Genomic DNA, 14,317 nt, shown 5'->3' with positions numbered 1-14,317 from the left:
AGAAAATAAGAATTTACTCACCGGTAATTCTATTTCTCGTAGTCCGTAGTGGATGCTGGGAGCCCGTCCCAAGTGCGGATTGTCTGCAATACTTGTATATAGTTATTGCTTAACTAAAGGGTTATTGTTATGAGCCATCTGTTCAGTGAGGCTCAGTTGTTATTCATACTGTTAACTGGGTATAGTTATCACGAGTTGTACGGTGTGATTGGTGTGGCTGGTATGAGTCTTACCCTGGATTCCAAATCCTTTCCTTGTAGTGTCAGCTCTTCCGGGCACAGTTTCCCTAACTGAGGTCTGGAGGAGGGGCATAGAGGGAGGAGCCAGTGCACACCAGATAGTACCTAATCTTTCTTTAAAGAGTGCCCAGTCTCCTGCGGAGCCCGTCTATTCCCCATGGTCCTTACAGAGTACCCAGCATCCACTACGGACTACGAGAAATAGAATTACCGGTGAGTAAATTCTTATTTTCTTCAACTGGGTGTGCTGGCTCCTCCCCTCTATGCCGCCTCCTACAGGTCAGTTTAGAAAAAAGTGCTCTCAGGAGAGGATGCACACTCTGCAAGCTCCAGAGTTTTTCTTCAATTTCTTTTAAACTTTTATTTCTTTCGATATGCTGTTTGGCAACAGCATACCTGCACCAGGGGAATTGGGGGGGGTCACAGGCCTCTTGAGGTGCAGAGCCACTTTCCTGCTGCAGGACCACCATCCTGAGGGGCTGTTTGTTCAGCGGGGCATGGCGCCTTGGATGTCGCAGCATGCCGCACACCCCTAGCACTGCCTGAAGGTAATCATCGGTGGTGAGTACACACCGGGGACCCCACTAGGGGTGTCCCCTGGTTCACTGTGCGACAAAAATGCGGGTGAGGTGTACGGGTCCCTCCTGGGCGGGACCGGCTTTGACTCCTGCATGAGACTGGCTTATTACTTGGTATCAAGCATTTATGTGAGGTTACTAACATTTAGGAGACCTGGCCAGTATAAAAAATACACAGTAGCTCCGACACCATAGCGGGGGTGGAGCTACAGCAGAGCGGGCTCAGCTGCATTTTTGCGCCTTCCTCTGCATAAGCAGCAGCAGCCACACACAGCTCCTCCATAACAGTCACATGCTGGATCACTGGTACAGGGTGTAGAGGGGGAGAGCCGCTATTTTGTTCACAAATATCATCCCTCAGGGATTTTTCATTGTACAAAACGTTGACAGCCTCACTGGGGCTGTGCAGCACTGGTGTCCTCTCTCCTGTGTCTCCTCTCACATGCAATAGGACAGGCTTGTATTGTGTTTCAGGCTGTGTTGTATGTGTATTGTACAGATGGAGCCACCTTTATCTTGGCCTTTAATAGGATTAATTGAGCCAGGGCAGTCCGACTTAATCCCCTGCTGTAATGACTTAATCCCTTGATGTATTGTTCTCTCTGTATTGTATTGCAGCTGAAAACAATAGATGAAGGTCTTATGCTAATAAACCATGGTGTGCCTAGGCGCAGCAGAGATGCCAAGATAAGCGTGGCTTCATCTGTACCTGTTTTTCTTTTCACAATGGTAAAACAGAAGTATGCATTGTGTGTAATGCAAGATTTTCCCCTAGCTCATCTGACTCAATATCATGTTAGCAATGTAGTCAGTCATCACAAAAAGCTGATAACAATGTCGGGGAGAGTCCATAGCCCTCCTGGCTGGGCGCTATCAAAACTATGATGTCTGATATGTCATCTCAACTCACTGCAAATGCCAATAAAACTAAGGAACTCCAACAAGCAGTGGCAAATCTAGCTGCTAAACATCCCCCCTGTCCACTACAAGTGCACAAAAACGTGCTTTACCTGCACTTCTATCAGATACTGATAATGATGTACAGGATGATGTGAACCCCAAAAGCGGGAACTCCAACCCTACACAGGGTATTGAACTCCTTATATTGGCTATACGGGATGTGTTAAAGCTCCCCCTGGAGGATGCTACTAATCAGCAGTAATTTTTCCTCCCACAAGACAAACTGTCTGTGACCTTCCCTGATTCTAAATAATTGGATGATTTATTTAAATTAGCCTGGAAAAATCCAGATAAAAAATATCAGGTGTCCAAAAGGTTTCTAAATACCTTCCCATTTGCCCCTGAAGTCAGGAAATACTGGGAAGAATCTCCAGCAGTAGACGTCTCAGTCTCTCGCCTCTCTAAAAAGGCAGTGCTTCCTGCTCCGGACTCTCTTACGGTAAAGGACCTGGGGGATAGAAAAATAGAGACCACTCTAAAATCTATCAACACTGCTGCAGGTGTAGAAAGGCCGGTCATTGCTGGATGATGCATGCCATTCATACATGGGCTACTCAGATTCAGGAGGGCCTTTCAGGGGATATGACCTTGGTTACTACTGTATCTTACCTAAAACACATTCAGGACACTGCAAGAGTCCTCTGTGACTCCCTTAAAGAGATTGGCAATATTAATGCTAGGACCACTGCTATATGTGTGCACGCAGAACCATATGGTTGCGTCAGTGGATTGCAAACATTGACTCCAAATGTAATGTGGAATCTCTTCCCTTCACAGGTGAATGGCTCTTCGGAGGTGAATTGGACGCATGGATCTCCAAAGCTACTGCTGGGAAATCCACGTTTCTCCCTTCAGGGGCTCCACCTGCTAGACGTACCTACCCGGAACGTCTATCCGGTCCTTTCGGTCCTCCAGATTTCGATCTAGGGCCCGGGGTGCCTCCAATGCAGCTAGAGGCTCCAGAGGTAAGCCTAAGAAACCAGCCGTTGCCGGCTCTCAGGACCAGAGCACCAGTTCAGCTTCCGCTAAGACTTGAGCATGACTATGCCCACCCACCCTGAGGGGATCTCACAGTGGGAGCTTGATTACATCACTACAGCCACATCTGGGACGGTTCCTGCCAAGATGCCTGGGTCAGGGACCTTATCTCTCAGGGTTACAAGCTGGAGTTCGACGGTGCTCCTCCCCAATGATTTTTCAAATCGGGCTTGCAAGCTTTGGAAAATATGCATGTTACGCCACTACTGGCCATCGACAAGTTGGTCCAGTCCCAGGTCATTGTTCCCGTACCCTTGCTACAACAAGGACAAGGTTACTACTCCAGTCTGTTTTTAGTGGCAAAACCAGATGGGTCTGTGAGACCCATTTTGAATCTGAAGTCCTTGAATCCTTACCTGAAGGTTTTCAAATTCAAGATGGAATCTTTGAGAGCGGTGATCGCGGCCCTGGAACAACAGGAATTCCTCGTGTCCCTGGATATCCCAATTTGGCCTCATCAGGCCTATCTACGATTCGCCCTACTGAACGATCACTACCAGTTTCAGGCGTTGCCTTTCGGCCTGTCTACAGCTCCGAGGGTGTTCACAAAGGTGATGGCGGAAATGATGTTCCAGCTCAGAGTCCAGGGGGTCAACATTGTCCCTTACCTGTATGATCTCATAAAAGCAAATTCCAGGGAGCTTCTATTGCTTCATATAGATTGCACTATAAAACTTGTGTCTCACCACGGGTGGATCCTCAATCTACAGAAGTCTCAACTGGAACCGTCTCAACGGCTCCTGTTTCAGGTTATGATACGGGATACTGTAGCTCAAAGAGTGTTTTTCCCAGGAGACAAGGTGAGAACACTTCAAGAGATGGTTCGCATGGTTCTCCGTCCTGCTCGAGTTTCCATTCATCTTTGCATACAGTTTTTGGGGAAAAATGGTGTCCTCGTACGAGGCTATACAGTTCAGCAGGTTCCATGCCAGACCTTTCCAATTGGACATCCTGCACAAGTGATCTGGTTCACATCTCCAGATGCACCGAATGATTCAGCTGTCACCCCAGGCCAGGATTTTGCTCCTGTGGTAGTTGCAGTCTTCTAACCTGCTGGAAGGTCAACGTTTTGGGATTCAGGATTGGACCCTCCTCACGACGGATGCGAGTCTATGAGGATGGGGAGTTGTCACCCAGGGGTCGCAGTTAACAGGGCAGGTGGTCTGCCCAAAAGGCCCTACTCCTGATCAACATTCTGGAACTATGGGTGATATACAGTTCCCTGCTTCAGGCCTCCTCTCTGCTCAGGGATCAGGCGATCCAGGTTCAGTCGGACAACGCCATGGCGGTGGCATACATAATTCGACAAGGTTGGACAAAAATGTTCATTTCAGGAGTGGACAACTGGGAAGCGGACTTCCTGAGTCGCCACGACCTCCACCCGGGGGAGTGGGGATTACATCCTCCGGTATTTCAACAGTTTGTTGACAGATGGGGATACCCGCAGATCGACATGATGGCGTCTCGCCTCAACAAGAAGCTTTGTTGCTACTGCTCGCAAACCAGAAACCCTCAGGCAAGTGCAGTGGATGCACTGAAGTCACCTTGGCCTTACCGGCTGGTCTACCTATTCCCTCTGACCCCGTTGATCCCAAGGGTGCTCAAGCGGATCAGACATCACAGAATCCAAGCAATCCTGATTGCGGCGGATTGTCCCCGAAGGGCATGGTACGCAACTCTTCTGGACATGTCCATAGAAGACCCTTGGCCTCTGCCGCTGAGAATGGTCCTTGCGGAAGAAGATCCTTTCGTCTACCCGGACTTACGGCGGCTTTGTTTGACGGCATGGAAGTTGAGCGGAATAGCCTAGCTCTCAAAGGGTGTTCCAAAAAGGTCATTGCCACTATGGTACAAGCCAGAAAACCTGTCACGTCAAAACATCATCATATCTGGAGGAGATATGGTTCTTGGTGCGAGTAACGCGCATATCTGCCTGCGGAGTTTTACTTGGGACATTTCCTATGTTTCCTGCAGGCTGGTGTGGATAAGGGCTTATGTCTGGGTTCTGTTTAGGTCCAAATTTCTGCTCTTTCAATGGTCTTTCAGAAGAAATTGGCTATGTTGCAGGAAGTTCAGACCTTCAAGAAATTGGCTTTGTTGCCGGAAGTACAGACCTTCTTACAAGGGGTGCTACACATACAACCTCCGTTTGTGCCGCTTACGGCACCCTGGGCTTTGGTTGTAGTGTTGCAATTTCTACAGTCCTCCTGGTTTGAGCCTCTGATGGCAGTAGAAGACAAGTACCTCAGTGGTGATGTTGTCCCTGGCTTTTGCTAGACGCGTTTCAGAATTGGGGGTTTTATCATGTAAAAGTCCCTACTTGGTCTTTTACGAGGACAGAGCGGAGCTCCGGACTCTACAGCAGTTCCTGCCGAAGGTTGTCTCCGCATTCCATCTGAATCAACCTATTGTGGTTCCGTCTTGTTCTGACGCTTCAGCTCCTCCGGAGTCTAGATGTGGTGTGCACTTTGAAGATCTATGTCAAACGCACAGCTTGGGTCCGGAAAACAGTCTTCCTTACCCGAGTGCACAAACAAGGAATCAGATTCCTTGTTCGTACTCTATGATGCGCAGAAAAATAGTTGGCCTGCTTCGAAGCAGAGTTGTCCTGCTTCAAAGTTGGATTACGCTTTCTATCCAACAGGCCTATGTGTCGGCAGCCTTACCTGTTCCTAAGTCTTTGAAGGCCCACTCTACAAGATCAGTGGGCTCTTCCTGGGCGGCTGCCGTGGAGTCTCGGCCTTACAACTATACTGAGCTGCTACCTGGTCTGGGAAGAACACTTTTGTGAAATTCTACAAATTTGATACCCTGGCCAAGGACGATACCCAGTTTCGGCAGGCAGTGCTGCATCAGTCTTCGCACGTTCCCGCACGTTCTGAAAGCTTTGGGACATCCCCATCGTACTAATTCTGTCCCCAATATCCCTTATGGATGCTAGAGAAATAGGATTTTAAATACCTACCGGTAAATCCTTTTCTCGTAGTCCATAAGGTATATTGGGCGCCCAGTATGTAATTCTCATTTGGGCACTGTTTTACCTATAACTGACCTGTAGGAGGGGGCATAGATGGGAGGAGACAGCACACCCAGTTGAAGAAATTTAAAGTGCACTGGCTCCTTTGGACCGTCTATACCCATTGTACTAATTCTGTCCCCAATATCCCTTATGGACTATGAGAAAAGGATTTACCATTAGGTATTTAAAATCCTATTTACAGCTCTGCTTTTAGAATACAAAGATATTTCTCAGCAAACATTTAGTTTCCAATAGCTTCTTTTTTTTTTTTTTATTAATAGTTAATTTATTTATTTTATTTATTTTTTTGCAGAGGGATTTTGAAAGTTTTCCCTCTGTCCAGGCATGGATGTATATCTCAGATTACCGATATTGGGCTGTGCAATGTTGGAGACATGGAAATGTCACAGGTGGCGATTGCTTGTATTTTAGTTGCAAAGCTGTCTGCATCTTCTTGACCCACTATCCCACGATCTCTGTAACATTCCATTATGTACATGTATTTTAAAAAAAAAAATGTGTCTCCTTAAAACAGCAAGGAATTCTTAAGCTATAAAATTATCTGCATCAGAACAAGAAAGCATTACATTTCACTTGATATCTTATGGAACTAAGTAATGCAGATGTTACAGGTCTTTGATTATGACTAGTTTGCAATACTAAAGACTACTCCTAATTAATATCAGAAAAAAAATTCACTGCACACATGTATATTGTGGAGTATATCTCTTGTCATGTGTATTCTGTCTGACTCAGTCTTTCAGCATTACAAATGAGCCATGGTCCTACAAAAGGCAATCAGTTTGCAAATATAGATGAAGCTACGAAAGGTTATTTTTCCTTTTGTAACGTCACAAATGTAACATCCACAGTCTGAATGCCGATCTCCTAATGTATTTTCTGTCATCATGTGAAACATTACATTTCCTCTGCCTTGTACTGCCCCCCTCTCGTTAGATGAAATCTGTTTGTTCTTGCAGTATGTCACGTTCAGTAGTTTGTTTCTGAGTACTTCCATTATGTTTAAAGTTATCTTATACTGCACTTTGTTGTTTGAAGCCAATTAAGTCAATATATCGAATATGCTCCTTTTTAATTTTGTTTAAATGGTTATTTTCCATTTGTGCATTTTGTCTCAAATTTCAAGATCACACCAAAGCTCAGATTAGTTGTACAGTTCTATGACAAGCTGCCTTATTGTAGTTAATACAGCACAATTCACATATCATCGTCTAGCTCAGGCCTGGCCAACCTGTGGCTCTCCAGCTGTTGTAAAACTACAAGTCCCATCATGCTTTGCCACAGTTTTGCTATTAGGTAATGCTAAAACTGTGGCAGGGCATGCTGGGGTGTGTAGTTTCACAACATCTGGAGAGCCACAGGTTGGCCAGGCCTGGTCTAGCTATACAAACTCACAAGTTCTTTAGTTCGTTGTGTTTTTTCTTTGCCACACTTATTTTAAAGCACTCATGCATAGTAATGTATTTTTGTGGTTTACCTGCATGATAGAATTTAAAATTTATGATGAATAACTAAACAAAAATGTGAAAAATGTTTGATTTTAAGATCTATAATTTTTGGTAATGTCCAGGGAAAATTGTGCTTGAGACATGGAATGTTGTATTATAGGAAGAAAAAAAATGTGGGGGCTTTCTAAAATAGAGCAAATGCTAAGCTTATACTAGCAGGTGGCACGATTCCACTAGTATACCCCTTTGTCCCCACCATTCCACACAACAGTTGCCTCTGTCTGTGACATTTTTTGGGGGGGTTACAGTCATTAGTAGGCCTGGATTGTCCACAAGGCAGATCTAATATTCTGTAAGAGCTTGGAACTTTTAGGGAGGTGTGTCAACACAAAGAGCGGTATCCAATTACTTGCAATAATTTACCGCAGCTAATGGATTTGACCGGGGCTATTTAGTTGGCCCCATTACACGCAATATATCAGGGATTATACTTCAGGTACCTCAGGCACCCGAATCATAATCTGTGAAAAGCGGCCGTCAGAGTCGAGAACACATGGGATCGGGAGCTTATCCCAGATCTCCTTTTTCAGTCGATAAAAACTGCATATACTGTAGTTGGATAGCATGATAATGACAATATATACAAAATCATGCTATCAAACTATTTTTATCAGGCAAAAATGGATCACACCTAACAGGATAACAGTCAAAATGTGTTTTAGCCTGTCTTTTTTTACTTTTTGCATATAACAAAATTTAGTCAATGTATGCCCTTGTCAATGCCAGGGAAAGCTCTGAAGGCAACTAAAGAGTTATGAGCCATATTTTTCCCTCCATACAAAGTCATCATTGGTTGGTGTGCATATAATCAAATCTTTGCCCAAACTATTTCCTCATTTGTATAGTAGGCACATTGCCGATGTTTGGGGATAAGGTTCATTTTTGTGCTCACTGACCTGCAGGACCATTGTACAGCCAAGGTTTCCTGTTCATGTCTTGTTATAATAGATACCAGTGCACTTTGCCATCAGCTTAATCAGTGGGTGTATGCTTTGGTTTTTTAGAAGCCTCAGTGAAACAAAATATCAAACAATTTTAGATAATCTGTTCTGTTGTGCATATTAGGAAGCTGAAGAAATGTATTATAAAGTGATAGGGGTGTACCCTGATCACTTCTCTTCTGTAGTTGTTAATCACCTTATTGTTTTATTATAGAACAGTGCTCTTGTATGCATATATTAATATGTTTTTATTGCAAGTTTGCCTATTATCTTTTGTAAAATAAAACAAAATTTTCACAATTTATTGGTTATCACCATTAAATGCAGAAATCTGTAAGTCTTCATATTTAAAAATAAAAATAAAAATCACTGTTCTAAAATAAACAACAAATCTCTAAATAGCATGGTTTTATTTATAATGCATGAATAAAATAAGATGATTCTGCTTGCTTAGTTGCTTGAAGATCATTTAGATGTCATCACAATGAGCAATGACCTTCTGACATGACTGTTTGGTACAATTTACTGTACCACAGAAATTGTGAAGGGTTAAAGAGGAACTCCAGTCCCAAACTATTTTCCTTTTGGCAGCTTCTAGATAAAGCCCTTATGTAATGAGCTACTTACCCTTCTTGCTGCTCCTTGTTCACAGCTAACAACTGTCCATTCTTGTGTAAAGATGGAGATACAGGAGTATGCAGTCTTGCATCAATGGAAGCAGTTTAGCTGGTGCAGTGTTTAATTCAATTAAGACTGGCCATGGCAGCTATAAGAATAATAACTGGGTGTGAAGTTCTCTCTGAAAGTGGTTCTCCAGCCAAATGAAGTATTCTCTCATCATCCATCCCTGTATGACTCCCACATAATGATAATTATTTGTATTTATCTATGTACATATATGTACCTTCCTGTATGTCTGAAAGTCGATCACATGGTGCACACAGACTTTGCTCTCGTCCTGCATGGAAACCATTTAACATGTATGTAGACTCACATTTCTGTGCAGCTGCCTTTCCTCTGTACTATGCTGTCATGCTAGATTTGAACACGTTATTGTGAGTTTAGTGCTACAACACTGTGTGAAATATAGCAAATTACAGTGAGTATTAGAAGAGCTGTAAGGAAACTGCGAGTTTACAGACCGTTTCTGTCCTTTCCATGCATGAAGATGACTGGTACCTATAGGCTGCTTGATTAATGCCGAAATTGCTAAACAGGTAATTAGGAATAAAAATAATCTCAGTTGGAGGGGATGAAGAGAATTATTAATTTGGATGAAGAACGTGTGAAATAGTTGATGAGAAAAAGAATTGATCTTACTATGGACAGATTAATGCTAAAAAAAAAATATTTTTTTTCTCCTTAGTCTTTGATCAATTAGATCTCGTCACATATGAAGAAGTAGTGAAACTACCAGCTTTCAAAAGGAAAACATTAGTCCTGTTAGGTAATGTTTTACAGACTATATCTTTTGGTTTCAATTTCTAAACATATATGTATATATAATTTTTTATTACATTTTTTTAATAGGTGCACATGGTGTTGGCAGAAGACACATAAAGAATACACTAATAACGAAACATCCTGACAGATTTGCTTACCCTATCCCACGTAAGTTAAGATGGTTTACGTTTATACTGCAGTGACTAGAAATATCAGTGTTGAAATAAGACGTCACTACCGTATTAAAATGTCACCTGCATTGTCATGCTTACAAATAAGCAGATTTCATTCAGATCAAAGCTATATAACTAATATCAGATACTGAAAACCATCAAAGCACTGCAGATCGCTTAATTCTATACTAAACATAAATGATGCGTCATATTCTACAAGTGACTGCTGGACTATTTTGTAAACTCATTATAGAATATTTTAAAATCCGTCTTAGAGGTTGCCCACTATAGACTCTGGCTTGCCACAGGTAGTTTCTCTCTTCACAGTGTTTGGAGATGGAGATTTAGTATGTTGCTTGGGTCCTGTGCAGGAGCTCATGTGGCCAGCTTGAGTCTGATGTTAATTCTTAACTTTCATGAAATGGTAGATGAATGATACCACTGCCATGCAGAGTCCTGATGAGTGCCGTGAAGGACAGTTCCTGATGGTAGTGTGTATATGTGTGTATATGTATGTGTATATATGTATGTATATATATATATGTATGTATGTATATATATATGTATGTATATATATGTATGTATATATATATATATATATATATATGTATGTTTGTGTATGTATATATATATGTATGTTTGTGTATATATATATATGTATGTTTGTGTATATATATATGTATGTTTGTGTATATATATATGTATGTATGTTTGTGTATATATGTGTGTGTGTGTGTGTGTGTGTGTGTGTGTATATATGTGTGTGTGTATATATATGTATGTATGCATATATGTGTATATATATATGTGTGTGTGTGTGTGTGTGTGTGTATATATATATATATATATGTGTGTATGTGTGTGTGTATATATATATATATATATATATAGCATAAATCTCACTGTCTTTTTGATATAAATTCCAGATACAACCAGACCCCCTAAGAAAGATGAAGAAAACGGGAAAAATTACTTCTTTGTATCTCATGACCAAATGATGCAAGATATCTCTAACAATGAATACCTGGAATATGGCAGCCATGAGGATGCTATGTATGGGACAAAACTGGAAACAATACGAAAGATCCATGAACAGGGACTTATTGCAATACTTGATGTAGAACCTCAGGTAATTGTTATATAAAGTTCATGAGCATGTTCCACCTCTGGGTTGCCTAGGCAATATCAGTGATGATATTTTACAATACAGGCAGTGTCTTTAATGCGTGTTTTTATGCGTTTTTAGCTTTTCTATTTCATATGCTACCAAAAATGTAAAAGTTTAGTTTTGGAGGGAGGTTAATTAATGGTGCTGGAATACATAGTCCTATTTGCCTGAAGTCCCCCAAAGGCCACATGTGTAGTAGAGAGGAGAGTTTGTCTGGATAGGTTAACTATGTTTTTTAACATAATTTATTGAACAACTAAAAGCATATTTTCTACTGTAACCACTTCATGCTGACACAAACCCTGTGTCAATCTAGGTGGCCCCACTTTCGGAACCAATCACTTCACCTGCAGGCATTGCTCCCCCCCACACACACGCACACACACAGAGTTTGTTTTTAACTTGGAAGATGGTATCCTCTGCTCCTCAGACTGTAAATGTAGCTATGACATCATGGACAAATACCACACTTCTGTGGTAACACTGAAATGGAGGAGCAGTTACCTCACCCGTAAGAAGCAGCTGGCTGCAGTGGGTGCACTACAGATGCATTAAAAACACTGGATAAGTGACGGTCAGCCATTCAGAATTTTAGTATCCCTCCTAACTATATTGTTTTTGACTGGCATCTCTAGAGTGAGTACCAAAATGTTTCAAACAGGGTATGTGTCCTGCAGCTTAGGAGAATAGGAACTTCCAAAGACGTTCAATTGTACATTGCTTGATGTAGCAGAACTTGCATCGGGAAACACCCACAGATGATCAGTCCCAAAGTAGTAGATAATGTCGTACACGGTAAAGTCACTTTGCACTCCCTGACCGAAGGGTGGCCGCTATACTCCAAATGACCCAAAAAAATTTCTGTTATGTCTTGAAGAAAAAGGTGAGAACAGTGCCTTCTAGTGCAACAAGTAGTGATTCGAAATGGAAACCTTCACCAACGTCAAACACCATCAAAATGAAAAACTACCATTTAAAGTGGACATATTCACTTTTAAGTCGCTTATGTTTTGGTTAAAAGGTGAATACAACACTTAAGTAAATCAGCCCGGATGTTCTTTCACTCAGCAATATACAGTCAGTTCCATAAATATTGGGACATCGACACAATTCTCATATTTTGGGCTCTATACACCACCACAATGGATTTGAAATGAAACAAACAAGATGTGCTGCAGACTTTCCGCTTTAATGTGAGGGTATTTACATTCAAATCAGGTGAACGGTATAGGAATTACAACGGTTTCTATATGTGCCTCCCATTTTTTAAGGGACCAAAAGTTATGGTACAATCGACTCAAAAGCTATTTCATGGACAGGAGTGGGCAATTCCCTTGTTATTTCATCATCAATTAAGCAGGTAAAAGGTCTGGAGTAGATTCCAGGTGTGACATTTGCATTTGGAATCTGTTGCTGTCGACTCTAAATATGAGATCCAAAGAGCTGCCACTATCACTGAAGCAAGCCATCATTAGGCTGAAAATCAAAACAAACCCATCAGAGAGATGGCAAAAACATTAGGTGTGGCCAAATCAACTGTTTGGAACATTCTTAAAAAGAAAGAACGTACCATAGAGCTCAGCAACACCAAAAGACCCGGAAGACCATGGAAAACAACTGTGGTGGATGACAGAAGAATTATTTCCCTGGTGAAGAAAAATCCTTTCGCAACAGTTGCCCAGATCAAGCACACTCTCCAGGAGGTAGGTGTATATGTGTCAAAGTCAACAATCAAGAGAAGACTTCACAAGAGTGACTATAGAGGGTTCACCACAAGATGTAAACCATTGGTGAGCCACAAAAACAGGAAGTCCAGATTAGAGTTTGCCAAACAACATCTAAAAAAGCCTTTACAGTTCTGGAACAACATCCTATGGACAGATGAGACAAAGATCAACTTGTACCAGAGTGATGGGAAGAGAAGAGTAAGGAGAAGGAAAGGAACTGCTCATGATCCAAAACATACCACCTCATCAGTGAAGCATGGTGGTGATAGTGTCATGGCGAGGGCATGTATGGCTACCAATGGAACTGGTTCCCTTGTATTTATTGATAATGTGACTGCTGACAAAAGCAGCACGATGAATTCTGAAGTGTTTCAGGCAATATTATCTGCACATATTCAGTCAAATGCTTCAGAACTCATTGGACGGCGCTTCACAGTGCAGATGGACAATGACCCGAAGCATACCACGAAAGCAACCAAAGAGTTATTTAAGGCAGATTAGTGGAATGTTATGCAATGGCCAAGTCAATCACCTGACCTTAATCCGATTGAGCATGCAATTCACTTGATTAAGACAAAACTGAAGGGAAAATGCCCCAAGAACAAGCAGGAACTGAAGACATTTGCAGTAGAGGCCTGGCAGAGCATCACCAGGGATGAAACCCAGCGTCTGGTGATGTCTATGCGTTCCAGACTTCAGGCTGTAATTGACTGCAAAGGATTTGCAACAAAGTATTAAAAAGTTAAAGTTTGATTTAGGATTGTTTAGTTTGTCCCATTACTTTTGGTGCCTTAAAAAGTGGGCGGCACATACAGAAACCGTTGTAATTCCTACACCATTCACTTGATTTGGATGTAAATACCCTCAAATTTAAAGCGGAAAGTCTGCAGTTAAAGCACATCTTGTTTGTTTCATTTCAAATCCATTGTGGTAGTGTATAGTGCCCAAAATATGAGAATTGTGTCGGTGTAGTTCATATACTCTCGGTCCCCAGTAAGACAATATATAGAAGAAAATAAAAGGCATTTTGGTTGCATTCACTGCACGAACAGGTCAGATTGACTTGCGTACTGATGTCATCCCGCTAACGGGAGACGTCACCATGTGACCCGCGGTAAGACGTAATCATGTCCACTGGAACCGCGACCTTCATATAAACAGGAAGAAGAGCTTCATATCTCATTTCTTTACCGGGAATAGCAGTAATTGAGCATTTCAGAAGGTAAACACACCCCTTATTAAGTGATTACATTAAGTTTAAATAGAGCATCGTAGTAATGGGGCTTTTCACTCCTGATGAAGTCTGGCTTATATTGCCATACGGACAAAATTTGGTTAGTGTTACGGACTGGACTACTTATCTATTACTCACCAGATAAGCTGTTTATATTTCTTTTAAATGTATGGCATTTTTTTTTGTTATGTGGCCAATAAATTGTGTTAAATGTGACCCATTTGTGCATGTGCGAGTTAGTGAATGCAACCACAATGCTATTTTCTCT

General features: G+C 41.9%; 1 protein-coding gene across 13 annotated transcripts in view; it reads left to right on the top strand.

The window, feature by feature from the left end:
- Positions 1 to 14,317, top strand: part of CASK (calcium/calmodulin dependent serine protein kinase) — an 887,710-nt gene that overhangs the window by 834,460 nt on the left and 38,933 nt on the right. For 8 of the 13 annotated variants that reach the window (XM_063955613.1, XM_063955619.1, XM_063955615.1 and 5 more), the window contains 3 exons: positions 9,671 to 9,751; positions 9,835 to 9,915; positions 10,847 to 11,049. In XM_063955613.1, the coding sequence (XP_063811683.1) occupies positions 9,671 to 9,751; positions 9,835 to 9,915; positions 10,847 to 11,049 (365 nt within the window). The remainder of the gene's footprint in view (positions 1 to 9,670; positions 9,752 to 9,834; positions 9,916 to 10,846; positions 11,050 to 14,317) is intronic. The other 5 variants (XM_063955614.1, XM_063955617.1, XM_063955611.1 and 2 more) reach the window with 1 other exon arrangement.

This window comes from Pseudophryne corroboree, chromosome 2, assembly GCF_028390025.1.
Source record: "Pseudophryne corroboree isolate aPseCor3 chromosome 2, aPseCor3.hap2, whole genome shotgun sequence".
Taxonomy (NCBI): Eukaryota; Metazoa; Chordata; class Amphibia; order Anura; family Myobatrachidae; genus Pseudophryne; species Pseudophryne corroboree.
This window is presented reverse-complemented; position numbering and strand designations above follow the sequence as displayed.